We start from the raw sequence: 25,820 nt of genomic DNA, 5'->3' as shown, positions 1-25,820 counted from the left end.
TTCAGCAACGTGATGCTACACTTTTGCTAAATATTCAATATGAGATATTTTCAAACAAAACACACCTTAGAGGGCTCCCTTCCGAGGAAGGCAACAATATGTTTAGTATTGAAGGGAGAATATAAAAATCCTAGAAAAACAGGTACGAGTATATATACAGCCTAGCATACTCAGATCTAAAATCAAATCCCGCTGAATGGCTGGCTTACTTTATTTTACTATGCCCCTCATTGGTGAATAGGTTTTTTCCTCAAATAAAATGTTCTGAGTATCTTTAAGCTAACTCCTTTTCAAAAATATTATTTTGTATACTTTCAATTAAATATCTATTTTAAACTGTAAGAAACACACACAGCAGGTGAGGAGAGTGGGAGGAGGGAAGGTGAGGGAGGACAAAGAGGGGAGCGAGCCCAAGCAGGGAGACGCTCAGCAGCCTCACCTCTACTTTCATGGGCAGGCAAACCTTTCTTCCATTTCTTTTTCCCCCAGAAAAAAAAGTAGCATTCAGATCGCAGTCTAGCTACTCTAGCCTTTACGTGAATAGGACAAACGTGAGTCAAACAGGATTATAAAAACACATATAAAAACACTTACCTGGACTTGAAGACTCAACAGATGGCTGAAGGGAAAAGAAAACAAATTAGCATTGTGTATTATACCTTCACAAACACTATAAGAACCACTCTGACTACCGACACCAAAACAACACTAAGTTTTAATGTCTAACACAAACGAACATTTTTCACATTAATTTTTCCCTTCCATTATGCTTACACCTAAAAGAAAAACCTGAAACATTCTTGATTTCGAAGCAAATAGTAATATAAAATTAATTCACATTTAAAAAAGAAATATAATTCTCAAAAATATATAATTAACAGGTATGATTTTAAATCTTAACATCTTTAGAAATAGGTGTTCTCCTATTTATACTGAAATAACTATGCACAAGTTTGCTAGCAAATGGTCTCTAAAGCTTAAAAAAAACAAAACAAAACAAAACAAAACTGGGAAACAGGAGGTAGAAAATCCCTCTTCCCTACCACCATGGTACTAGGGACAGAACCCAGAGCTTCAGACATGTTCATGCCAGGCAAGTGTTCTACCGTCAACTATGTCCCCACCTCAGCCTCTAGTGCTAAGATGGTTCTGAAGTCCAGGCTGTCACTGATCTCAGCACCCAAGTGCAGAGCTTGCAGGTGTGCAGCAGCACTAACCACACCATTACTGTGCTGCTCACTCAGTAACACAACAAAACACGGAAAAATCTGAAGATAACATTGGTAGCAACGGCTTTTACTAATTGCCGCTGGAGAGTGTGGTGATTTTCTCAATTTAGCTAACTTACAATTATAAACAAATCATCTTTAAACATGGAGTTCCTTCTAGACAAATCCAGTAACATGGGAAAACTTAGATGCCAATTCACCCAGAACTACGTGTGGATGTTGTGAGAAGGCAGAAATCACTAGCAAAACATGGAGCATGTTATTAAGAGTTATTTCTTCTTTAAACGCAGCAGGGCCAAGGGGCAAGGCAATAAACAAATGGAGAAAATGTCCAGTTTTCAAGAGCCAGGGATTTAGAGAGATCCCTGTGAGGTATTTTAGTTCCACTTTGAAAGCTGCCTACGTCATGTCACTGTTCTGAGAGCAGCTTTCCAGATTCCAGTAGTGAGCTATGTATGTTGGCTTCTTTGCAGGCACACTTTTGCAAAGGTCCAATTTTTACCTCTAAACTTCTGTAAAAAAATAATCCATCCCTTCAGCATGGTTTTTCTACTATCATCATCATCAAACAAACCCTAATGATGGTGTGGTGCAGGCAGTTCTATGCAGTCCTACAGCACACCATCATTATTTAAAAGTGACCGTGCCAGAACAGTCACTGGAGTTTAGTTTGGTTTCTCTGATGGGAAGCTGGAGAGCAGGATGCTACAGAAAGAACACTCTAACTATAAAAGGGCAGAGCCACACAATTCTGACATAAAACAGGTATACGCACCACTCAAATTATCCACCAAATAAACATTTTAAATCTTTATCCCAACTGTAAAGCCTGACCTTTGGACAATTACACAGTTTAATGACTTCACTTGGCTCCAAGTTGATCAGTACCAAAGAAAAGTCTCATCACATTCCTTTCCCTTTTTAAGCAAATGACCATATTTTCTTATGGATTAGGATTCAAAGAGAAACCTCCAGAACATTACTTTTTTTTAAACATTCCAATAATGTTTTACAGTTTTCTGATTAAAAAAATATCTTCCTGAAATCAAGTGTGGTAGCATACCTTTAATCCTAGCACTCAGGAGGCAGAGGGGAGCAGAGCTTGGTGAGTCTGAGACCAGTCTAGTCGACAGATTTCCAAGCTAGCCAGAAATATACAGTGAGACCTATCTTGGGGGACAGGGGTAGGGGGTAGCAACGACACACATCTTCTGCCTAACAGTAATACTACTGGACAGGAAAAGGTTTAATGGCATTAGCTGTTATCAATAATGGGACACTGAATATGGAAACTGCATATTTCAGTTTATAAGAACATCTCACCAACAGTGACAATACCACACTGATGAATATTATCTGCAAATAGTTGCCAGCTTGAAATTTTAAAAAGGCCCTAAATACTTTCTACTCCTTAAGGGGCCTATGATTAGAGGACTGGCACCATTGTTGAATACAGGGTTCTCCACTGAACACATCTCTTAATGTTTACAGAGAGCTGACATTCTGTCAGACACACTGGGCTTGTTGGAAGGTAACACTCACAGACTGGAGAGGGACAGTACATGCTAAGTGTCTATATATTTTAGTACTTTATGTTGCAAATAAAATTTTATCAGTTTAGGAGGGAAAGGTGAGATTAGTTTATTGTAACTTAATTGCATCCAATTAAATCATTACCTGCTGAAAACAAGCATTTTAAAAGCTCTTATTGTGAAATTTTACTCAAATGACAAAAATGATTACCTTCTGAGATGAACTTGAGTTTAAAATCACAATATATGGGTTTCCATATAGAATGAGAGCACTTTTGTAAAATGAAAGAGAACAGCAGAATTTACACTCATAGTGCTACACACTCTCAAATGGAATTACTTTATTTTAATCATAACTGTGGCATCAGCACCTCCTCTGTCCACTCATTTCATACAATAGTAAACTTGGGCCACGCACTGAACAGGAGAAGGTTCCATGGTGGCAATAAAGGAAGAGCTGAGGTGGCTTCTCTCTCACCTCTAAGACAAGGCAAACCTCCCTGTTCTCTTCTCTTTCCTTGTTACTTTCTATTTCTAACATCTTTTTCACCAGCTCAAAGCATGTTTAAAATATAAAACAAGTTGGTACTTATCCTGCTTAACAGTTGTATTTCTTTAGGAACTAGTATCCTTATTTAACCATCTTCTCCAAGACAGGCTAGATCATTTAGCTTTTAATATTTAAAAAAAATTATGAGCAAAAAGAATTAGGGAATTAAAATGTTCTTAAAACAGACACAAACATTATTACTGCAAAAACCTATGAATGAGTATAACTATTCGGGGTCTCTTTTACCAACTTCAACGTAGCCTACCATGACACCTATCGACCTACATCAAAATATATGTGTTCATGTGTGTTTGTGTGTATATTACTTATTACTCTAGCTTGTTCAAAGCAAAGAGTTGGGTAAAACTTTTAAATTCATTATTTACACAGTTTAGAAATGACACACAGCTCTTCCAAGTAACAGAACACCATGAGTTTGTTATGAAATGAAGTGACAGAGTATGTGTTTGGGATAAAAGAAGAAATACTAAAAAATATATTGGGAATTTAATAAAATCAATAGTAACTGCTACATCCAGGGAATGAGTCAGTAATCAGATATTGCTTAATTTTTAATTGTTTAATGAGTAATTGCATTACTCATTTTTTAAAAAAAGAAAATGAGGACTGTTTTGTGGAATTCTACGTCTTTTAAAATCTTTTTAAAAACTACTACTTTTAACTATTTGTTAATTATAATTTTAAAAAGTTAGTCTTTTTGGCACATATATGTTTATGTAAGACAGAAAGCATTAACACTAGGCAGAGGACATCAAAGATAACAACAGGCTGAAATATAAGCAGGAGCTCTGCTAAACTGCTCCAGTATGCCTCCCCACTCCACAACTGCGTCATGTTTGTTGATAAGGTCACTGTTCTAACCTCAGAGCTTCAACCATGTTCAGTTTTTTGCAATTCTCTAAAACAGAAAACTCTAATTTCTGAGAGTCAAAAACCAAACCTAGAAAAGAGACTAGATAGAATATTGTGATTATTTTTACAAAAAATCATGATCAAAGACTCACTGTATCTTCAATGCAAAAAAAAAAACAACCAAACAAAAAAACTTAGTGACTTTGCCCCTTAAAACAATTCTATCACCATTTCTTTAAGTGTTGCCATCACTTTTTAAGGAAGATTGCTGGTAAGTCAGATTCATAAAGGATGGAGGAACCAAGCTAAGTGGGAGTGGGGGCATCCTATTCCAGGATGCACACCAGTGTCATACATAGCTTTCCACTCTCCTCTCCTCCACACAGATGTATGTCACTTAAACCTGCCTTTCTTCTCAGGATGCCACTCCTCTGCAGACCACTTGAAGGTGATTTCCGAAGGCAGAATAGCATTATGGAAGATAAACGCCAGGAACTCAGAGTCTGGGTTTGGGACCTGACTGTGCTACACACAGAGGACAAAAGTGTACAAACCCTGACCAAGTTTCATTTTCTCTATGGTGAAAAGCCTTACATTTCTTTAAGAGCCTTTAAAACCTAGGTTTACTTTCACTATGCACTACTCAAAATGTGGCCAAAGGGTGGGTAAGTTTAATATTGCTTTCTGACTTGATTTTTTTTTAAATTTATGACTACAGGAAAAGGCTATGCCAGCTGGCAGGAAGCTATTGTGCGGTGTTTCTTTAGAAATGCGCGAGCGTATACACACACACTTTTAAAAGTTATACAGAAAATCCCAAGCAACGGTTAAGTCATATCGGAAATTGATTAGTTTCACCAACATTACTTTAAACTAACTCACTTCTTTTATTTCTCCCACCTAGGTTATTAATAAGTGTGTTGGTTCTTAGTCCCACCAAATTAAGTATTTTAAGACTCAGACATCACTGGAGTTCCTATTGTGGATAGCTTTGAGGAACAAATAATAAGCAATGAAAATGAAACTCATCACCACTATAGACAACTGCTTACAGTTTTAATTCACTGCTATTAAAGAGGGGAAACTAACCCTGAAGAGAAACAACTCCATCCAATTCCTTAAAAACACACAAACCAAAATCCAAGTAAATTCAAATAATGCTAAGCAAGGAATATGGGTTTTGTGTGAGTGTGAGTGTGTGCGCGCGTGGGTGAAAGCTGGATGGATGTGATAGTAAGTAAATTATTATTGTTGAAAACATGTACTGTAAACCAATACATTAAGGAAGTCCATTTAAATATTTTGTTAGAGATGTGAAGTTCAGGTGAAAAAGATGATCTTAAATTGTACTGTGGCTTTTTTTTTTTCCTTTTAGCATCCATCTATGTTTACATACTCTGAAATTTAAATGACAAAATCCTTTGTTCCCAAAGGTCCCTGCACCACACTCCTTAAAAAAGCCCTAAGGATCAACTATTTCTTCCCCTTATTTTTTTCCTCCTCACTGACTTTGTAAAACTGTGACTACTTTGTAATTTCCTCCCTTTAGTATAACTGAGAGCCTGCTTCAATAACCTTACAGTGTGCAATCTTAAGGGATAATAAGCTGAGAAATATTACAGAAAAGAACTACGAAGGGGAACATGTACTAACTCTTCTGTGTACAACAAATTCATTTAATGTTACCAAAATTGAAGAACCGCTAAATGTATTCTTCCTATATGAGTTCACAAAGATGACAACGATCCGTATAAAAATGAACTGCTACCTACTCCAATCATATTTAATGCCCGTTATAGTTCACAAATCAAGTACTTTTCTTAGAAAAATAGGGTCAGGCTCATTCTCTGAAGAGGGGGAGGACAGAATACTTAAGATTTGGCCCGAAGCCTCACTTCTTAAGTGTCAAGTCTCCTACATTTAAAAATAAATGGACACTGCCCCAGCTCCTCTTAATCAAAAGCACAACAGTTCAGAATGCAAAATGTTTGCTGCATACATTATAGACAGTAACCCCATGAAAAGTCTATGCAGAGGTAAAACATTGTTAACCAATCAATCATCTCGTCACCATGTTTTTTCCAGAATTACTCTTAAAAAAAAAAAAAAAAAAAAAAAAAAAAACCAAAAAGAAAAAAAACCTCAATTATTAAAAAACCAAGACAAGGAAAATGATAAATGTACTTTTCTCTTCACCTGTTTTAGAATTTTTGTTGACATGTAAAGTTCCTTTACCCCTCTAAGTTTATGAGACCCATGGGTTCCATCCTACACAGTCAAAGCAAAGGGCAACCTATAGGCAACTTAAGAATATAAAATCTATACCAGGTCATTAAACAATGCAATGAAAATGAAAGTCAAGTCCCTAAGATTGACCCATCCAGCTGTTCCTGCAAGCCCCAAGTCTTCCCTCTCCACATGATGGGATACCTAAGAAGAGCAGCTTACACTAGAGAACAAGAAGTGGCCAAGGTGGGCACACTTCTCCCATTCTCACATGAATGCAGCCACTTTTCATTTCTATAACAAAAAACTGCATGCTGGCACTCAGTTTTTTTGGTGACATTTCTTTAGGTTTCAGTGTTTTCGTATCAATAATGTGCCATGGAGTATGACTGTCCAACCACATAGACCTGAGGCCACAGCACAGCAGTGTAGCAAATACTACATATATCCAGTAGATTTTCAGCAAACGGGAGTCCAGGGAAGGCTAGCTGATAAGATGCCTGAAAATCCATCTATACTCTCTACTTCCTCTGGCAGCACAGGAGCCCAGGGAAGGAAGGCTGGTGGATCACACCCAGGCATATCTATGTCAAGTAAAAGTAATGCGATCACTACTCATGTCTTGCAATTCTTTGACTATGAATGGGAAAAAAACAACCTGAAAACACAACTAATGCATTTTAGCTCTAAGTAACTTTAAGTCTTCTCAATTCTGGCAGCAAACAGTCCTGCTACCAGAAAATCTCTTCTTCCTTTAGTAGCAAATAAATAAATAAAATTAAAAATTTTCAAAACATAAATCTAAAGGTCATTCTATAACAGAAGAACAAGTTAACACTCCAGAAGCTTGACTGGTACAGGAAAGGCATCATCTTATGTTTCTGTACTCCAAGGCTTAAGGATATTATGTATAAACAAAAGTAGTCACTCTCTAATTCATTTAGCAAATGAAGGAGTTGAAAACTGAGAGCTAAGTGGTAAATAAAATCAAATACTTCCTCAATCTATTTTTGGGTGCCCTCGACAGAAAAACATGAAGATGTTTAGCAATCTTACTGCTTTATTAATCAAGTATTTACAAGACTTGCCTCAAGAGAGATCCCAAAAAGTCCAAATATAACAATATGAACTCAGGGGGAACAAACAGTAACGAAATTCACCGATTAAAAATTGAACAAACCACAGAACCGATGGCTTAAAACCAGACACAATATTAAAATTTCCTACAGCACATTCTAAGATCAAATTACACCTAAAGCAACTTGCTTGCTTACCAATCTGAGAACGCTAACCAAAGGAACTTGTTTACTAGGAAATGAAGCTAAGGCTGGGGGGGGGGGGGGGGGGGGGGATGTGGCTCCGTAGTAGAGCGCTTGCTTGCTTATCTGCCTTGCACAAGAACCTTGGGTTCTATCCTACAGCAGAGGAACAAGAGAAACAAGAAGTTTTCTCTAAGAAGAGCAAAATAAAAGGTAAATAATTACAGACACCTTTGATTTCTAAGTTTTTAGCCTAGTTGGTTCAGGAGCTATAGCGTGGAAAAGAAACTTGGAGGTTCGGCCAGGGGGAAGAGTCCCAAGCTTGAAGCTGGATAGGGCCTACTGGGTTAATTTCTCCTGCTCACCTCTCCACTATCAGGAAAACTACTAAACTAACCGAAGGTGTGTCAGCCTGCTCGCCCCCTGCCTAGACTGCAGGTCAGCAGTCGCGGGCGGGGGTGACGCGGGCTGGCGGGAGCAGCGACTTCTGGGCTCGCGAGGGAAGAAAGTTCGCGGGAGCAGGCAGAGAGGAGTCCGCGGGCCGCGCGGGCGGGCCGGCCGGCGAAGTTGCGCCCTGGGCGGCTTCCGGACGGGCGCCCTCGCCCGCTCCTCCCGCAGCAGCCGCCTCCCAACTGCCTCAAGTCCGACGGCGCCTCTGCGCCCAACTAAGTTTTGGGAAGCCCAGCCGAGCGGCCCGGCCGGACAACAGGTGGGCAGCGGCGCCGCAGGCCCGGCCCGGGCAGGCCCGCGCCTCCCGCCCGCAGCCCTCCACCGAGGCCCCGCCGGGGAGGGGCGCTCGTTCTTACCTCCGCCATGTTGGCCGCGCCACCGGGTCACATCGCCGCGGCGGGTCGCGGCCAGAACCCGGATGTGCGCCTGGGCCGCGGGGCTCCCGCTGCCTTCTCCGCCGCCGCTTCGGCGGGAACGCGCAGGAGCCGCCCGAGCGCGCCACCACACCCCGCTCCGCCCCCTCGCGGCGCCCCGCTCGGCGGGACGGGAGGGGAGAGGCCGGCGGGCGCGCGCGGAGCAGGGAGCGCGCGATCCCGCGGCCGCCGTCCCGGGGGAGCGCGCGAGGGGCGGGGGGCAGTCCGCGCGCGAGGTCCTGAGAGGTCCCCTCTGGGTACTCACTTTGCAGGAGAAAAATACCTCCTATTCTACCGGTCGGTCACTTCTGAAGTGCTTTTTGCTGGGAAAGAGATGTTGCCTGGGCGCGACAGCAACACGAAACGCTCTGACAAATACTTCCCCTGGTGATTCCTAGCAAGAAAACTCCAATTCCCCCAAATTGGCACAGCGCAAAGATGAAGAGCAGAGAACATTACATTTTCCTCACTTTTTGTGATGCCAGTAGTAACACAGCTCTGCAACGGATGAATTTTTGCACAACTACACAAAAGTTTCAAATGTAAAGTAATGCTCTTCTATGGATATGCCTACTTGACTGCACGGAGACAGTACGTACAGATTTGCAATGCCTAAAATACTTACAAGTAGAAAGTTTGTTTTAATGCACTGCTAACTGGCCTTGAGGTCCATACTGATAATGGCCAGGGCCAATGATTTATCTGGTTTCCTAAAGTAGATAATTTAGGCAGATATTAAAATGGGCAGTAAGTTTAAAAGCTTTTTTTTTTAAGGCCAGCGTTTTTTCCGACACGATTAAGTTTTTCAAAAATGACTACCAAAAATCAATCAGTTAAATGATACTCATTACCTCTGAGGAATATACCATGGTTAAAAAATCATTGCACAAATGTGTACATACTACTTTCTTAAACATCATACTTATAATGCACTTGGGAGAATGCTGATTTCTGAAATGATTTCTGTTTCCTTAAAATTCTAGATTCCATTAAGCCTTTTCCCATTTCTTAACACTGGACATGAACTTGAAAGTCTTAAGCCCAATAACAATTTGTGCATGAATAACTGCATGTATAGGTATACGAAGTAGCTGCTAAGTGAAAGGACATTACCTTGTAATTTGACAGGAAAAGAATCCAGAGACAGTCTGTAAACCAATTAAACATAAACATCTGATGCACATTTTCTACTGAAAGAAAAGCAAGGGAAAGAAGAGAAAGGAAAACTTTTAAGGTTCCCAAATCTACAAACAATTCTTACCATTTACTGCACTTGTTATAGTAGTTTCACTTTACTTTAAAGATTATATAAGCTTCCTCCCCCCACAAATTCTTGGAGGGAAATAAATATTTTAGCACTGATACAGTTTTATTAAGTTAAGGGACTACCTTGGACTTTTTAAAATGTCAGCTCTTATCCAAATAGTTCTCAGTGGATAAAAAAACAAAACAACAACAACAAAAAACCCCTGAAGACAAAAACCAATGGATGTATGTGGGCACAGGTAAAAATAATAAAGGGTTCAGGGGGGAGTTTGCACTAAAATATGCAAGGTAAATATATGTGGATTATTGCTGGCCACTAAAGGGAAAACTGGAGTATTGCTGAATTTTAGTATTATAGTACAAGTTGCTTTAGTCTATTGAGTCTTTGATTCTTCAGTTAAAACGTTAATAAAAATTTCAATTATGGTAAAGAGCAGACTCAAGATTCCTTAAGCTTCTTACTGAGTGAGCCCTCAAAGTCAGAAAATCAGGCACTTACTGTTAAATGCCTTTAAACTGATTGAGATTTCCAATCAATATTATTACCATTAAATGGCATTATTATCTGAAGGGGAAAATTCCCTCTACATATTCCCTCTTAGAAAAATAAAGTGTTCTAGGATGTTTCCTAGACATTCTAGCGATGAGGAGAAATAGCTTTAATCCTGTAGGTCACACGTAACACATTACTATTGAGCTCAGTATACTTGCATTTCATTCTCTCCACAGTCCCATTGTTCAGAGTCTAAGAAGCCACCTTCAGAAAAGCTATGTCCTTCTGGAAACTCTACCTTACCCTTTTGGTATGTGTAGCAATTCACTAGCCCTATCTTTGTTAAGTAGGGCTTGCCATCCTCAGTCAGGTAAGATCTGTCAGGAAGTTTTGCTGCCAAGCTTTTCTGCCAGACTGCGTTTACAGACTTCCAGAGACTCACTATACCTCTTGAAGAGGCTACCTACTCTTTTCAAAAACAGTCCAAATGCTTGGCTCATTCTCCCCTGCCTAAAAGCTAAAAGTTACTTCTCCATCGATTTCACCCATCACTCCTAGTTCTTCAGTACTCTGCATAAGTCCATGAGGCATTCTCTTTGTATTCAAATGTGAACAGCCAAAATTTATACTTGGGCTCACAAAAAAGAAAAGAAAACAAACAAAAAACATGTATCTGAAAGCAGGACATGGCAGAGTAAATGCGTAGGAAAAATTCACCAATAACCTGATCGAAATCATTAGAATTTATTAATGTGACATCTATTAATATCCAATGTAGTTAAGTCTGTTAGAGTTCTATATTAAAATGAATTAAACTAAAAAATAAAATTGTAGCTAATTCCAACTTTTATGCAAGGTTTTTGGTTTCTAAAAACAAAGGAAAAAAGGGAATACTAGATTAGGCCTAATTAAACCTAAGAAGCCTCCTTATTTTGAGGAAAATTAATATTAATTTTTACCATGTTAAGCTACTCACAACTATTCTCTCCAGTAGTGTATTTTTTATGGCAATTACTGAATTTTCAATGCAAACATAAAATGAGGGCTTGGGGTATAACTCAGTGGTAAAATACTTGCCTAGCATATGAGGCCCTGGGTTCAAGCTCCAATACTTTAAAAAAGTTATTAAACAACTTATAGTAGCTATAAGGGACATATGTATGACAGTGCATATATGTGTATGCATGCACGATGCACACACATGCATGCACTCACAAATACACACACACACACACACACTCTCCAGAGATATCTAGTTGCTAACAAATATACTTAGCATCACTTAGGACTTCAATTAGTACTTCAACCAACAAAAACTACCTTGACAACTTACATTTGCCTAAGATATACAACCTTTTATTCAGCACCAACGCCTGATTCCAAAACTAGTAATATGTCTGTGCTTTCTAGGCATATCTGTCTATGCAACTCAAAGAGTAGCTCTCAAAGTACATCAAGAAATACATGTAACATTTTCAAGTCCACGAGTCCTCTTTGGGAACTATTTTCTGAACTCCTTCCTAAAACTTTTCTTAGGAAATACAGCCTACACTGTATGTGTGAAGACAAAGTACCTAGAATCGTGTTCTTCTTCAAAGACATCTGAACTTATCTTGACTTTAATGGGCAGGACTACAGGATGAAAAGCACAGCGGCACATTACATATGGAGGCTCCACAACCAACAGAAATTATCTTTTCCTTTGTTCTTTTATTAATGCCATCCTAAAACACGTAGAGAAATTTGACTCTTCAAAGGATAGTTTGGGTTCCTTTCATAATTTTTTTCATAAAATTTCATCCAGTGGCCTTATTTTATCATCTTATCAATATTTGCAAACTTGTTATAAATCTTAACGTTGCTGATGTCACTTTTATATCACCCAAAGTCTTGGAAGGGTTGGCCATTAGCACGCCTACAACACTAGCACAGACAATAATCATGTTTTTATTACATGAGGGAGCTTGCCTTTGCCCTCCCTTCATCTCCAGTCGTGCCCTTGCCTACCAGCATCACATCCGTCTTGTCTGCATTGAACCTCAACCAGTTGGTTCTTAACCACGTCCGAAACTCAGCCAGGCACTGGGAGAATCGAGCCACCACACCATCTGGATTAAAGGAAAGAAAGCCTCAGTAGCAAAGAGACAGAAACAGTTACCTCAAGCTTACTCAGTCTCACATTTTCAAAAGATGTCCGAGAACCAGGTCAACCGCCCCGTGGGAATTTCAGCAAAATGAAACAAAAATTGAGTCCTGCAATTTATAAGCAATGCTAAAGATTACAAAGAGCCCAATAATTACATTTCTGTATTTCACCCATGATTTGAGAAAAGTCTAGTCAATTCCGGGTCATCTCTGTTAAGCGGTCTTAGAAACCTAGCTGGTCTTAAAATTGCCTAAGGTCTTCTGCAAAATTACAAAAATTGAGGTTTAATAGAAAAACTGAAGCCCTCCCCGGGAGTGGGGGAAGAGACTTGCCCAAGGTCACACAACACGCAAGGACCAGAGATGGGCACCAGGCCAGCAAGCATCTACATTACAAGCTAAAAGAATAAGGCCACTCGCGGGGGAGATAGGCACTGGGAGCGGCTGGTTCCCTGCAATGCTGTCTCTTGAGTCTCTCGCCCCTCTAGCTCCCTCCGACAACGGCAGGTTGACCCAGGTTGCGCCTATCACCTCAAGGGATGCTCTGCTAAGAGAGCCAACCTCAACTGGCTGGACAGCTAGAGAAATCAGGGGCACAGAGGTGGAGCCACGGGGGAGTGGCCAGGAAGCCACACCCCTGCCGCGAAGCGAGGGCCGACCGAAAAGGGCGGGAGCTGGCCTGCCCGCCCCGCAAACTCACTCCGCAGCGTAATCCCGGCGCGCCGCGGAAGCAGCGAAGATTGGGCGCCGCCGCCGCCACCGCGAAGGCCGAAAGACCGGGGAGGGGCGGGGCGGAAACTACGCATGCGCGTCAGACGGCAGCGCCTCCAAGCCGCCAGCCCTCCCGGTACACTCGGGCAGCCCCGCCCCGGAAGTTAAGAGTCTTCCGGGCGGCGCTCTGTCTTGGGGGGAGGGGAAGTGGGGAAAGGAGACTGCGAGCGCCCCTGGGGCCCCGGTTCCCGATCAAAGGATGGGTAAGATGGTCTGTGGAGGCTGCACTTACAGCCGCCGCTGCTGCCGCCGCCTCCGCTGCTGCCGCCGCCGCCTGGAGACGCCCCATCCATCCGCCTGCAGCCGGGAGACTCGCAGCCTGGGAGGGGCCTAGGGCCTGGGCCGCCCGCCTCCTCGGAATCGTCGCCCGAGCTTCCTCCAGCTCCACCAACCCTCTACCCTCCCCTCCGCCTCCGCCCTCCTCCTCCACCTCGAGCGGCCAGCCAACCGCGCGGCCGCTTCTTGAGCCAGGCTCCGCGGTCGCCATGGCGCCCGGCAAACATTCCTGAGCTGCTGAGCAGGCAGTTGGAGTCCGGGCATCGCAGAACCTGCTGGGGAAGGGGGCGCCGAGCCCTGGTCTAAAAAGTCACCACCATGCATAGCTCTCCGACGAGCACCCGCAAGCAGGCCAGCTTCGCCACGTAAGTTCCGCACTAGAACCGTGTGGCCCGTTCCTCTAGATCCCGGAGAGAGACAGCCAGCCCTTCGGTTTGGAAAGGGGTTCCCAACGCATTCGATCCCGCGGAGCCCCCCAGGCAGCGCCGGATCCTCTGGCTTGATTCGGTCTGTGTAAAACTCCCGCTGCCATGCTGGACCGGGGTTTGTCGAGGACCACCCTGCCTATTTCTTCCAAGCGCTTTTTCTTGTATTCTTTCATTTGGTCTTTCAACTTCCATGCTGTCTGGTTGTGTTCTGGCTCCTTGGTCTCTGAGCAACCAAAGCTAATTTTAATATGTACGCCAGCAGAGGATTTTTTTCCCCCCTCTCTTTCTGCCAGCTTGCCTTAAGACTCTTAACTGCTTAGTACATGCCGCTAAGCTAGGAGAAAGGCCCAAAGATAATGTGGACTCGTGTGGCGTTGGACTTGGAAGTGGTTCCTTGAATTTTCATTAAAATATTCCCCCTTTCATGCTCGAATATTTCAGTGGTTTTGCGGTCTTCCCAGACCAGCCACATCTTTTCTTCAACCCTCTGCTCAACTAATTCGCCCTTTGAACTTACTGAAAGTTCTGAAGAGAGAGCCTTGCATTTGCCCTTGAGTTAAGTGCTCAGCCTTACATCGCTTCACCGAAAAAGTGCTTTCCAATAGCTTACAACAGTCGGTTGGCACTTTAGTTGTTAACTAGCCCGTCATCAGCTTTGATCTAAATGACCACTTACTTACTGAGTTTTGAAATGCTTCAGTTAGCTAATAGGACATTTTTCAACCTTCACTAGGCTCGTGGCTAGTTTCTGCTGTTATGTATCAATATCTGTTTATGTTTATAGATCAGGGTCTTTCACCCTGTGTAGCCCTGGCTGACATGGAACTGGTTTGAAAGTGCTAGGATTAAATAAAGGCTTGGGCCACCTAAGACAGATTTACTAATCTGTCTGCTTCCTAAATATGTGTTGTGGAGGCAGGTGGTTCACTTCGTTGTTGCCTTGTGCCTTTCAAAGTTAAGTATATGCATGATTCACAAGCTTTCTTATCTCTTCAAGATCTCTCTCAAGAAAACAAAACTGAAACAATTACACCTAGTGTGCTCAAAATTCTTCCTCAGCGCTGTAATTTACTGCCCCTTTGTTTCCAGTACGCAGTCCCCAGTTCATTAAACTGCAACCCTTGCACTTCCTCGGGTGCTGCATCTTTACCGCCAAGCATTGAGGGCCACTTCACTTCGCCAAGTAGCTGTGCTCTCCAGACCTAACAGCCATTTCTGCAGGGGAATAGCTGGCTGGCTAGTCTGCTTGCCAACACCCTCCCTCCATATAGTAGTCTGCTCAAAACTCCCCTAAGCTTCTCCCTTTCCCTCCGAGTAACTGCTCCCTTTCTTCCAAGTCCCCACGGGGTCTGGCTTTGGATTATGCCCCTTGAGTATGACAGAAACATCCCGCAGCACACGCACATATACACACACATACAACAGGAATGCTGTTACGATTCGAGTTTATCCCCATGAGTATATTATATTCTCTAGGTTTTTTTTCCTTAGTTTTTCAAGATAGGGTTTCTGGAACTCTCTGTAAACCAGGCTGGCTCTAATTCACAGAGATCTTCCTGCCTCTGCCTCCAACGTCTTGGGATTGTGGGTGTGCACCCCCCACCCTTATATCCTCTTTTGTTTTGTGCACTGCTGTAGACTCTTACCTAGAATGGAGAACATCTTTAGTACACATTTGTAAACTGAACAAATAAGTAGAACATACACATTTGTAGCTTGTTCCTTAGGTTTTTTTCTTGCTTAATTTCTGTTTTGCCTTTATGGAGATATTAAAGTGAAACTAAATTAAATTTATACAAATTAAGACAAAAATGATATAACACTTATTAATGCAAAACAAACACAAAAGCTACCATGATTTTCATTTCAAAGGCGATAAGATGGTTTACTCTGGGGCTTAGTGTGAGTGACCATGGCCTGGGAACATGCATTCAGGTTTCCTAAACACCAGGTTCCAGTGTGGTAAATGTCTCATGAGACTTGATAGGAATGACAAATCGTAAGTCAAGGCACTTTTTACATACACTGGTGGAAAGGGATGCTGGTAGGTTTCAGCAGAGTGGGGAACTTTCTGTTATAGCCCTTGGGTACTCTGATAACAGTCTTAAGGCCTTTTAGTTGGTGGAAATCAGTGGTCTGCCAGTACATTCCAAAGGATTTCACCTGGTAATCAAAAGGATGTGGTAGGCAAGGAAAGGCAATTGAGGGCCAAAGGTAAGGAAGTAGGTTCTAAACAGGCTCTGTGCTCGAAACATTACAACCTCTCCACAATCCGTGACGTTTAATCTGTTAATCAGCCTCTGTAGAATGCTCAGTCTAAGGTGTGCCTTCTTTCCCAAAACATTAGCTTGCACTCTTACAGGAGCTGAGATTCAGAAATTTAAAAAATGGCCTTTGTAATAAATGCATGGTCCTTAACCAAAGATAGGATAAGATTTGAGATGTGAGCTACCATAACTTTACCTGACTAACACAACGTTTCAAGCCTAGTTATTGCTTTAACTTATTGTCTCTCATTGTTTTTTTTAGAGTTTATCTCTAGTTTTATAAAATATCCTTTACCAATTTTTTGCTTTCGTGTTTTTTCCACATTGCAGTCTTCCTGTTAGCTTCACAAACATACACTCTCCCATTGTGCTAAAAACAACCTTTAACTCTCTTTACTCCTTTCTCTACCCAGTTGTTTTATTCTAGTTCCTTACACATTCTCATCTTGTTGTTTATTGAGTATTCATTTGTTTATTGTTATAATTTAAAGAGAGGTGGGTGTATGGCAAAGACCTGACAATGAGATTACCCTTCAAAATGAGCTGAACTAGAGAGAGCCTCACTACTATTGAGTTGGCTGGGGGAATATGGGAGGGGGCATGACTGGGCCTTGAAGGAGATGAACATTAGAAGATATAGAGCATCCTACACGGACACAACATGATGAGACTTTGAAGGAGAGTTGGAGAGAGTATTCAACTTCAGAATCTCAGAAAGAGATGGTGGCCAATATAGCATAGCATGAGTCCTGAAGAAAGTAGCCTTCAGATCCCCAGGGCAGAGAGAGTTCTGGTTCCCACAGGTTTCCAGAGAGCTAGACAGGCCATACCTAGGTATCTAACCAGGCCTGCCGAGCCCCCACTAGGAAGGACCATGAACTTAAACTTAGCCTTCTGACTCAAGGTTCAGTAGGCTTTATTATTCTGTTGTGTCCCAGAGAGAGAACTGCAGGGGTGTGTGTATGTATGGGAGGAGTGCTGTTACTTTTTTGTCCTAACCCACAGACTGCTTTAGAGGCCTGCTCTGATGGAGAAGGGCAACAAGAACATCTTTTCTTGAGCGTTATCCACTGTTCCACTTAGAACCCCAAGCATATTCTTTTCATTTCATAGTTTTGTCAATTCCAGAATATCTGTCATATTTGAGTCTGGGTTTGTCATTTTGTTTGTCCCTTCACACTTAGTCTTGCCTTTCAGTATGCCCTACATTTCTGTTGTTGCTGACAGACGTACCATTGAATTTGTATGACTAGGAATTAAGCTGTATTTACTCTCTGCTGAAGGTGTTAATGTTGAAGGTTTGGTTGTCCTCTAGTATCCTCATTTTGATACACTTTGTTTGGTTTGGTTTGGTTTTAGGTTTTCTGTTTACTGTAAAGACTTCTTAAATTTTGGGAACTTTGCAGTTTTATACTCCTTTGTATTGCAGAAGCCCTGCTGTTGTGTAAGATGTCCTGGGCAGAGACTATCCTGTAAAATGACTAGGTCTTGGTCTCCTACTGGGCTCTTGCCCCTGCTGTGTGATCTTCCTGTCTCCACTTCCCCAAGGCTGGAATTACAAGTATATACCCCCAAACATGGAGACGTTGTTTCTCAGCATTTTTTCCTATTTCTGTAAGAAGAGATGGCTAGGTGGAGCTAGAGTTAGGTTACTTCCCTCCCCAAGCCCCAGTGTATGTTAGGCCTTGGTAACAAGTTGTTTCAGCTCTGGTAAAATGGCATTCTGTAAGGATAGGTACTTGCTAAGGAGAACAGGTTGCTGTGGGTGTGTGAACAGTTTCTATCCACCTGGTGAGTTTATGGAGGTAAGATGAAAGCCTGCTGGCTCCTTACAGCTGTTCCTAGAGGGTTTTATGTTTTAAGCTAGCCTCTGCTCATTCTTCAGTAATCAGCCAATTGTCCTTTACGGTTTCTGATCCCTGATTAGATCAAGTGTCCGTTCTCTGGAAGCTGTGGTCTTTTTTTCTCTGTCATCTCCAATTGTTAGGGTACTTGTTTGCCCCGTGATCTCAATTGTCTGATGGAACTGAAAAGAAGTGGTGGTTTTCAGTTCAGTCTTTCTGTGGGATCAAAAATGATGACTTTCAAGATCTTTATGTGATGGAGTGGAAAACATGAGTAAGCCTCCTCATTCTTGTAACCTGTTGTCTTCATTGTTAGAAAGAAGCTTTGAAGTTTAAGGTCATCCTCAGCTATATGGGGAGTTTGAGGCCACCCTGAACTGGAGATTCTGAGGTTTTTAAAAAGGTTACAGAAACAAAACAAAATAAAAACAAAGTCATGCTTGCTGGGCATTATGATGCATACCTTTAGTCTCAGCATTTGGAAGCCTGGCCTGGTCTGCCTAGTGAGTTCCAGGACAGCTAGAGAAATACACACTTGAGACCTTGTCTCAAGAAAAGAAAAATAAATAAATAAAATGGCAAATTTGGTGATTTCTTAATTTTCTTATTCTGACCATCACTGGTCATTTTGCATCTGTGGCTCTTACATCCCCAAACTCTTGGCATCTCTGCATTTACCTCACTGGTCACATAGCATCTCTACCCTTACCTTCCCCTGAAATTCATATTACTCTGTATTCTCAACTGTGAGCAGATAGCTCCACCAGGCAGTCACTAATATCTAGACATGTCTACAGCATCTCCTTATTGTGCTTTAGAAGTAAAAACTATTCACTCTAGTTCTAGGGAAAGCCATGGATCAGTGGACTGTGCCTACAAGCCGTGGGATTAGCTTAGCATTTTTGTTTGTTTGTTTGTTTGTTTGTTTGTTTGTTTGTTTTCTGAGACAGGGTTTCTCTGTGTAGCCCTGGCTGTCCTGGAACTCACTCTGTATGTAGACCAGGCTGGCCTCGAACTCAGAAATCTACCTGCCTCTGCCTCCCCAGTGCTGGGATTAAAGGCGTGCACCACTACGCCCAGCTCTAGTTTAGCATTTTGCTCACATGGCTTTCTGTATGTATCTTGGAGTTTTAATAAGAATTGGATTACAAAATAATAGATACATGAACGTTTATTGTTCAACACTACAAGTCCTATCCACTCAATGTCAGTCATTTTAAGAGGAACCAAATTTGTGGGCATGTGTATTTACATTTATGTTATGTATGAGAATGCTTGAATCCTTTTTCAATAAATGTTTTTATTCTTTGAGAACTTGATGCAGTGTATTTTGATGATACTCATCCAACCTGTTCCCTTTACCTACTCCCAGTTCAACACAAGCCTCCCAAGTCTCCCTGTCCCCCTCAACTTTATCCTTTTCTGTTGTTAATTTAATAACCCATTCACTCTAGGTTGTACTGTCCATACACTTCTGGATGTGGGGCCAGCCACTAGATTATAGGGGATATCTTAGGAGCCACATACTTAAACACACACACACAGATAGAATGTTGACTAGTCTGCTTTTTTGCAGGCAGCTATTGCTGCTGTGCGTTCACAAGTGCAGCAGGCCTGTGCCCTCCAGATGACAGACACTGTTTTGTTCCTGTCATCCCTTATCTCTGATTCCTACAGTCTTTCCACCTCCACTTGCTGGTCTGAGCCTTAGGGAGGGTGTGTGATGCAGGGTCCCAGTTGTGGCTGGGCAGTCCTCAGTCACTCTCTGCTCTTGGGCCAGTTGTGAGATTCTGAGCTAACTGCCGTCCATCGCACAAGGAAACATCTGATGAGGTCTGAGGGTCTCACCCATCCTGGCTCAGGTCTGGTCCTCTCCCTCACTGGCATTGTTTTAACCCTGAATCTTGGTTCAGAAACAGTAGGGGCCCTGGAAAGAAGAAAATGTCCTTTCACTAATCATGTTTTTTGGTTTTTGTTTTGTTTTTTAGGAAGCAGTCCTAAAAAACCCTTAGTGAAAGGACATACTCTTACTGTAACTTCATTAAAACTGAGACTAGTGTTGTTTTTATCATTTAAAACTAAAAAGCCAAATATTGACTATCTTAAACACTAATAATCTGTTTATAAAAGGATTTTTAAAACAGAAAGTGGGGCTGGAGAGATGGTTCAGAAGTTAAGAGCTCTTGTTACTCCTGCAGCAGACCTGGGTTCACATGGTGGCTCACAATCACCCAGAATGCCAGTTTCAGAGGACCTCATGCACTCTTGATCTCTCTTATGACCTCTGTAGGGACAAGGCACATGAGGTAAACTTAGCCCACCACTCACAAAATATATCTGAGGAAGCTTTAAAAGAGAAGTGATGAGCCCATGCAAAGACTCAGAGGGTAGCGATGCTTGCTGTTCAGCCTTATATCTGAGTCCATTCCCCTTGACCCACACGATAGGAGAAAAGAACCAACTCTGGTAAGTTGTCTTCTGACCTCCACAGGTATGGCTTGGTGTGTGTGTGTTTTAATGAAAGTTTCACTTCTCCGGAATACTCGTTTGTTAATTCACCCAAAGGTGAATATCAAGACAGCATTTCTGAGGTTCCTGTGGATATGTGCCTGGAAGTTTGAGAAGTACAAATTTATTTCCTGAAGTTGTGGAGCATGGAGTGCCTGATAGTATTTTTTTTCTCCAGGCAGGATGAAATCTTTTCTTTTTCCACTAATGAAAATTATCTGATATTCATTATATTGGGAAGAAAAATCTATAGGCAGTTTTGAATTTTTAGTTATTAGATTTCCAAGTCTCTTTTAATATGTTATCCTTCTATAGATATGGTTCATATAGTTTTTACTTAATTTTTCATAGGACATTAAGTACTTATTTTATAATGAGATCATGGATGTTTTCCAAAATGGATAGATCTTGGATGAGAGCCAAAGCTTTAGTTAATTTTGAGAATTAGTGTCATTTGCTCATTTAATAGACCAAATTTCATAGATTAAAATATTTGTTGATTTAATTGAATTCCATGATCACTATGTAATTTGATCACTATGTAATTTAGCAAGAATACCCTGTCTTTAGGGTTCCCTTTGCTGAGAAGAGAATCCATGACCAAGGCAATTCTAATAAGAGACAACATTTAATTGGGGCTGGCTTATAGGTTCAGTCCATTACCATCATGGCAGGCTAGAGAAGGAGCTGAGAGCACTCAGGAGAAGACTATCTTCAGGCTACTAGGAGGAAGGTCTCAAAGCCCATCCCTGGGCCAACCGTATTCAAACCACCACATTCCACTCTCTGACCTCCATAGGCTTGTCCAAAATATGAGTCTATGGGGACCATACTTAGGCCTAGCATAATGCAAAATATATTTACTCTAATTTGAAAAGTTCTGTAGTCTATAACAATCTCAACAAATGTTAAAAATCCAGTTCGAAGTCTCTTCTGAGATTCATGCACTCTCTTAACTATAATCCCTTAAGAAATCAAAATAAAAAAGCAGATTGCATACCTCTAACATCATTCCGGATATACATTACCATTCCAAAATAATCCTGGTGAGGAAAGACTGGACCAAAGCAAGACAGAAAACCACCTGGGCAAGCTCCACAAACTCCACGTCTCCATGTCTAGTGTTAAAGTGCTCTTCAGATCTCTAACTCCTCTCATCCTCGATTGCTGTTGGATCTCTCATTCAGCAGCAACAAACTTGGTTCTCTTGGGCTGTTTTTGCTCCCTGTTAGCAGCTTTCCTTGGCAGGTATCCTATGGCTCTGACATCTCTTAACATCTTGGGGTATCCAAGGCAACTTCAACTTTACAGCTTCTTGTTCCAGTGTTTGGGATCCACACATCCAGTTCTGCCCTCTAGAGCACTCTGGTTGACTCCACTCCACTGCTGCTGCTGTTCTTGGTGACCATCCCATGGTATCATCTCCAATATACTGGGGTCTTCCACTGCAGCTAGGCTTCACCTAAAAGCCTCTCATTGGCCCCCTTCATGGTGCCACACCCCAACTTCTTTGCATGACCCCTTCAGTCCTGGGCCATCAACCACAACTGAGGCTGCACCTTCACCAGTGGCCTTTCCTGGCCTCTCAAAGCTGCTCTCCATGACCCCTTTATGCCTTCAAAACCAGTACTACCTGAGTGATTCTTACATTACCAAGTACAGCTGTAGCACAAGGTACATACAGCCTTTGGCATCTCTGAAACACAGTTTCTTTGTGCTCTTAAAAAACACTTGCCAGAAGATTTTTACCTCAGTGATGCTGGTCTCTTAATCACCGCTAATTTCTTAGCTCCAGCTAAGCAGCATCAATTATTCCACTAGTCCCTTCTATTCTGGATTCTTTTGTTTGTTTTTTGTTTTAATTTTTTTTTTCCAAGACAGGGTTTCTCTGTATAGCCCTGGGTATCCTAGAACTCACTTTGTAGACCAGGCTGGCCTCGAACTCAGAAATCTGCCTGCCTCTGCCTCCCTAGTGCTGGGATTAAAGGTATGTGCCACCACGACCAGCTTCTATTCTGGACCCTTAAAGCTGGAGCCACATGGCCAAAGCTGCTGAGTCTGCTGCTTGCTGGAGCTGGAACATGGTCCCCTTGTTCTATTCATCACCAGCTTTCTGTTTTCCAACTCCTTCACTGCCTAAGCTTTGCTGTCCTGGAACTTGCTCTGTACACACCTTTGATCCCAACATTCAGGAGACATAGCCATGCAGATCTCTGAGTTAAGGCGCCTAGGACAGAGAAAGTTCCAAGTAAGGAACAGCTTGGGTCCAGGAATGGTGATACACACATATAATCTGGGCCATAACTTCTGCTGGGGGCCTACATGAGGACAGTGAGAAAGGGAGGCTTGCTTCTCTGCCTGCTTGCACTTACTGGCCAGCACATCTGTTGGAGCCGACTTCGTCAAGATGCCAGCTTATACAGACAACCAGCTGAAACACCCAGCCTCGTGGCACTGAGCAACTACTAGATTCTTGGGATTCCCATTCACACCTGCCATTTGTTGGGTTAGTTGGATTGCACACTGTAAGTCATTCCAATAAATTCCCTTAATATGTGGAGACATTCCATAAGTTCTGTGACTCTAGAGAAACCTGACTAATACATAGCCCAAGAAGGAGTTTTTCCCTATTGCTAAAGCAATGCATATCCAGCAATTGTTAGCCTTACCAAATGGAAAAACAAAAATAAGTCTAATCACAAATTGTAAATGTCTTTTTTAATAAAGGGAAAAATAAAAATTCTTTCTGCTCTACATCAGTTATTTTGAGATCATGACTAGGAGGCAATAGTTAAGAAAATCTAATGTAACAGAACCAGTAGTATAATTTAGTATCTTTAAACTACAGTCAACTTAGTTATAAGCACGTTTATTTTCCTACAAACTTTTCTGCAACACATTTCAGATCTAGATCCTATTTGTCCTGTTTGCATTTTGAAACATCCTTCACTTTAAGGCAAAATTACATCCAGTCCTTTCTCATCAGAAAGTCTTTCAACCTGTTTTTAGCCTTTATCGAAAATGTGTATGAGCCCTTTGCCTATTTGCTTAAAACTTGTATTTAGTGAGGCATGGGGTCTCTAACAGAGCCAGCTCAACCTTGAAGACATTGTTCTTGTGCCAACAAATTAACCCAGTTTGTTAGAGGTTTAAATCCTATTATAACAGGTACTTGGGAACATTTATTTTCTAAAAGTGTTTACTTTTTATTTGGGCTCATAAAACAACCAGAACAAGTCAGGTTAGGGGCATTTTCTTTTGAGCCAACTGCATACTGTTAATTAAGAAGAGCTGAAAGCAGGGGAAAGAAGCTATCCTCCCAGAGCCTGGGGTAGCAAGCCTTACATCCTGCTGAGGCTGGTCTTCCGTAGGAAAAGCTGTAAAACCAAAACTGAAAGAAAAATCAAGAGATAGTGTCCCAGCTATGTCTGTCCAATTTTACCCCCTAAATCTCCTTTTTCCACTCTATGAGTGAAAAGGCAGTTGAGCTTAATTTAGCAGCTGTCATTTATTTTTTAAAAAATTAGAAGCTATTTTGGAATCAAGTAAATGATATGGACAATAATAAGCACACATATGTAACACATACATCACCATACATAAAGATGGATTTGAAAATCAGATCTTCAGCTTTTAATCAGATCAGCAGTCCTCAACCTGTGGGCTGAGGACCTCTTTAATGGAAGAATGATCCTGTCACAGGGTTCGCCTAGGAGCATTGGAAACACAGATATTTACATTAGGATTCATAGCAGTAGCAGAATCACCGTTATGAAGTAACAATGAAGATAACTTTATGGTTGGGGTCAGCACAACATTAAAAAGGATCCCAGCATTAGGAAGTCTGAGAGCCACCGCTCTCGGTAGGTGTTTGTCAGTCTTAGGTACAGTGGCTGACCTTGACTATCTCGCCATAGCACCAAGCAGTTACTAATTTCAGATCTGTACTTATAAGAAGTGTGATTCTTACTGTAAATAAAGAAGACAGCTTGACTTTTCAAGGCAAGAGTATGGCCTAATTGACGATTAAAGCAGGCACCAACACCTTGGTTTTAAGATACCTTACAGGTTTGGGGATTTGGCTCAGTGGCAAGTGCACGGTGCTGGGTTCTCTCCTCGGGATGGGGGTTGGGAATGGGCTTCTTTTCCCTTTAGCTCAAATTCAACAAAATACGAACCTGGAAAAAGTCTGGATTATGAATGTTACTACTTGTTATGATTATATCTTTAGTCACCATGAGAGGAAAACTTAAAAAGATCTTTGATAAACACATCCATCATTTGGTATATATAGCAGCTTTTAAAATTTTTTTAATTAAAATGTTTTTGAAGAAGAAATCCATAGCAATTAACCTAATAAAAGGATTTTAAGATATATCACTGTGATGGTTTGTATATTCTTGGCCCAGGGAGTGACAATATTAGAAGCTGTGGCCCTGTTCAAGTAGGTGTGGCCTTTTGGAGTAGGCATGGCTCTGTGGGTGTGGGCTTTAAGAACCACATCCTAGCTGCCTAGAAGCAAGTATTCTGATAGCAGCCTTCAGATGAAGATGTAGAACTCTCAGCTCCTCCTGCACCATGCATGCCTGCCTGGAGGTTGTATATATTATACAATATATTATATTAATGCAGCAAGAGGGCATGAAGCTAAATTATGGAGCATGCAAGGAGCATAGAAGTGATCATGGTTGGGAAAGGAACTTTGTGGTAGGTGCTTGGCTGAAAGGGTGTGAAGCTCTGCTTTCTCCTGGACTACAAAATAGCCCATCAGTGTTTCAGGAAGTTGCATGGTCACTAAAGGAAGAAAAGCTTTGTAGGCAGAGGACATCATAGTTAAAGGGAAATTTTAAAGATAGGAAAAATGACAGCAGAGTTAATTTCATGGGGGAATAAAATAGAGGAATCTTGAGAATTAGTGAAAAACAGTTGCTGAAAAACAGTGCCAGGTTTCAGAATGTAGACAGAAACTTAGTTTCAGATGTAAGAGCAACTCCTTTTCAAAATGATTTTTTTTCCTTGTGTCTGTGTGCATCAGGTGGAGCCTGTGGAGATCAGAAGCAGGCATAGGATCCCCTGGAACTAGTAATACGTAGTTGTGAACTGCCCTGTAGGTACTGGGAACTGAATCCTGTCTTAACCTCTGAGCCATCGCTCCAGTCCCCATAGAATGATAACTCTTGTGAGAGATATGATGATGGTGAATTCAGATGAGTCAATGGAAGGCAGGAGAGGAATTTAAAGATAGAGATCCTACAAAGGAGTTCATATAGGACAGGTAGTTTTATTACTG

At 41.7% G+C, this 25,820-nt stretch overlaps 2 protein-coding genes across 17 annotated transcripts in view; one reads left to right on the top strand and one right to left on the bottom strand.

The window, feature by feature from the left end:
* Positions 1 to 13,630, bottom strand: part of Mier1 (MIER1 transcriptional regulator) — a 51,764-nt gene extending 38,134 nt beyond the window's left edge. Inside the window, exons 1-5 of one of the 10 annotated variants that reach the window (XM_029475705.1) lie at positions 13,440 to 13,533; positions 12,299 to 12,399; positions 9,646 to 9,719; positions 595 to 619; positions 440 to 476 (exon numbers count right to left, since the gene is read on the bottom strand). In XM_029475705.1, coding sequence (XP_029331565.1) covers positions 440 to 476; positions 595 to 619; positions 9,646 to 9,719; positions 12,299 to 12,399; positions 13,440 to 13,500 — 298 coding nt within the window. In that variant the 5' untranslated portion in view covers positions 13,501 to 13,533. Of the gene's footprint in view, positions 1 to 439; positions 477 to 594; positions 620 to 8,475; positions 8,700 to 9,645; positions 9,723 to 12,298; positions 12,400 to 12,449; positions 12,466 to 12,967; positions 13,106 to 13,136; positions 13,226 to 13,439 lie in introns of those variants that run through there. The other 9 variants (XM_029475701.1, XM_029475700.1, XM_029475702.1 and 6 more) reach the window with 9 other exon arrangements.
* Wdr78 (WD repeat domain 78) overlaps positions 13,351 to 25,820 on the top strand; it is an 83,495-nt gene continuing 71,025 nt past the window's right edge. For all 7 annotated transcript variants that reach the window (XR_003836401.1, XM_029475697.1, XM_029475696.1 and 4 more), the window contains exon 1: positions 13,351 to 13,848. Coding sequence is in view for 6 of the 7 variants with exons in the window: in XM_029475697.1 (XP_029331557.1) it covers positions 13,802 to 13,848 (47 nt within the window). In the remaining variant the exon portion in view is untranslated. The remainder of the gene's footprint in view (positions 13,849 to 25,820) is intronic.

This window comes from Mus caroli, chromosome 4 (genome assembly GCF_900094665.2).
Source record: "Mus caroli chromosome 4, CAROLI_EIJ_v1.1, whole genome shotgun sequence".
Classification (NCBI taxonomy): domain Eukaryota; kingdom Metazoa; phylum Chordata; class Mammalia; order Rodentia; family Muridae; genus Mus; species Mus caroli.
This window is presented reverse-complemented; position numbering and strand designations above follow the sequence as displayed.